General features: G+C 45.3%; 1 protein-coding gene across 1 annotated transcript; it reads left to right on the plus strand.

The window, feature by feature from the left end:
• Window positions 1–12: 12 nt before the first annotated feature.
• Window positions 13–1,083, plus strand: LOC119586855 (ATP-dependent RNA helicase A-like). The gene is made up of 2 exons (XM_037935588.1): window positions 13–173; window positions 282–1,083. Exons 1-2 carry the CDS (start codon window positions 90–92, stop codon window positions 978–980), a joined length of 783 nt encoding a protein of 260 aa, XP_037791516.1. The 5' UTR covers window positions 13–89; the 3' UTR covers window positions 981–1,083.
• Window positions 1,084–1,235: the final 152 nt, after the last annotated feature.

Below are 1,235 nucleotides of genomic sequence, written 5' to 3' on the forward strand. Positions count from 1 at the left end.
TTTCTGAAAAAAAAAAAATCCTTATCATTATTTGAAACTATGATTCGTAAAATAAGGGAGAAGGGAAAGGCCTGGTGCCATTTGCCTCCATGTGTGTAGGAGGAGCAATAGCAATCGGTGTATATAAAGAAGAGTCGCTAGCTCGCATATCAACATTCAACATGAAGCTCCTGGTGAGTAGTCCACAGCCTCGTGTTTCGCGTCTTCTTAAGTATGAATAACATTCAGTATATAAGGTTGATTTCGGACAAATCACTGACGCACGCTTCTTTTCCCTATAGATTTTATTATTGGTGGTTGCCGTATCTGCTGCCCCACAGGGGTACAACCTAGCCACTCCTTCTGGCCCATCCTTTAACGCCGGGGGTTGTGGCGGTGGACAAGTTCGACACGTGGATGGCAGCTGTGTCACACCTCAAGTAAACAGTCGTGTGTTCTTGTATGATGTGCCGGCAAATCAAGCTTCGTCCAGTGGGCCAGCGTACGTTCCAAAACCTAAACTTGAACGCAATATTGTTTTCGTGAGACTTCCAGAAGGTGGTCAAGGACCCGAACCCATCGTCGTTCCTCCTCCGAGGCAACAACACGTTTTGTTCGTACTTAACAAGCAGTCTGAACAAGGTCAGCAAGTGATCGAGGTGCCAGCTCCACCACCTTCGGATCCCGAAGTGTTCTTCGTGAACTACGCAGAAGGAGAGAACCCGACTCTTCCTGGTGGAGTAGACCTCCAAACGGCGCTGAGTGCTGCTTCTCAAGGTGGCGGTCAAGTCGTAGGAGGTGGTGGCAGTGGAGGTTCTGGTGGCGGCTTCGGAGGCGGATTTGGAGGTGGATTTGGAGGCGGCAGTGGAGGTGGATTTGGAGGCGGCAGTGGAGGTGGATTTGGAGGCGGCAGTGGAGGTGGATTTGGAGGAGGAATTGGAGGCGGCAGTGGAGGTGGATCCGGTGGTGGAAGGCCTTCCACTCTATACAGTGCACCATAAACAGCAAATATATTCTGTGATTTAAAATAAGTTGATCCTAGAAAATAAGAAGATTTAGATTTTGTTATTATTCATCAATAAATACATGAGTATATACAAAGAAGACAGATTTATGATTAAATACCTGCTGTTTAGTTATGTATATCATCTATTAGCTTTTGGTGTTCTTTACATATGTTTAAAAGAATTGTGACCTTCCTAGTCTAGAAAAGTAAATGAGTAAATTAATACAAGCATAAACACAAATATTCAGAC

This window comes from Penaeus monodon, chromosome 22 (assembly GCF_015228065.2).
Source record: "Penaeus monodon isolate SGIC_2016 chromosome 22, NSTDA_Pmon_1, whole genome shotgun sequence".
NCBI lineage: Eukaryota > Metazoa > Arthropoda > Malacostraca > Decapoda > Penaeidae > Penaeus > Penaeus monodon.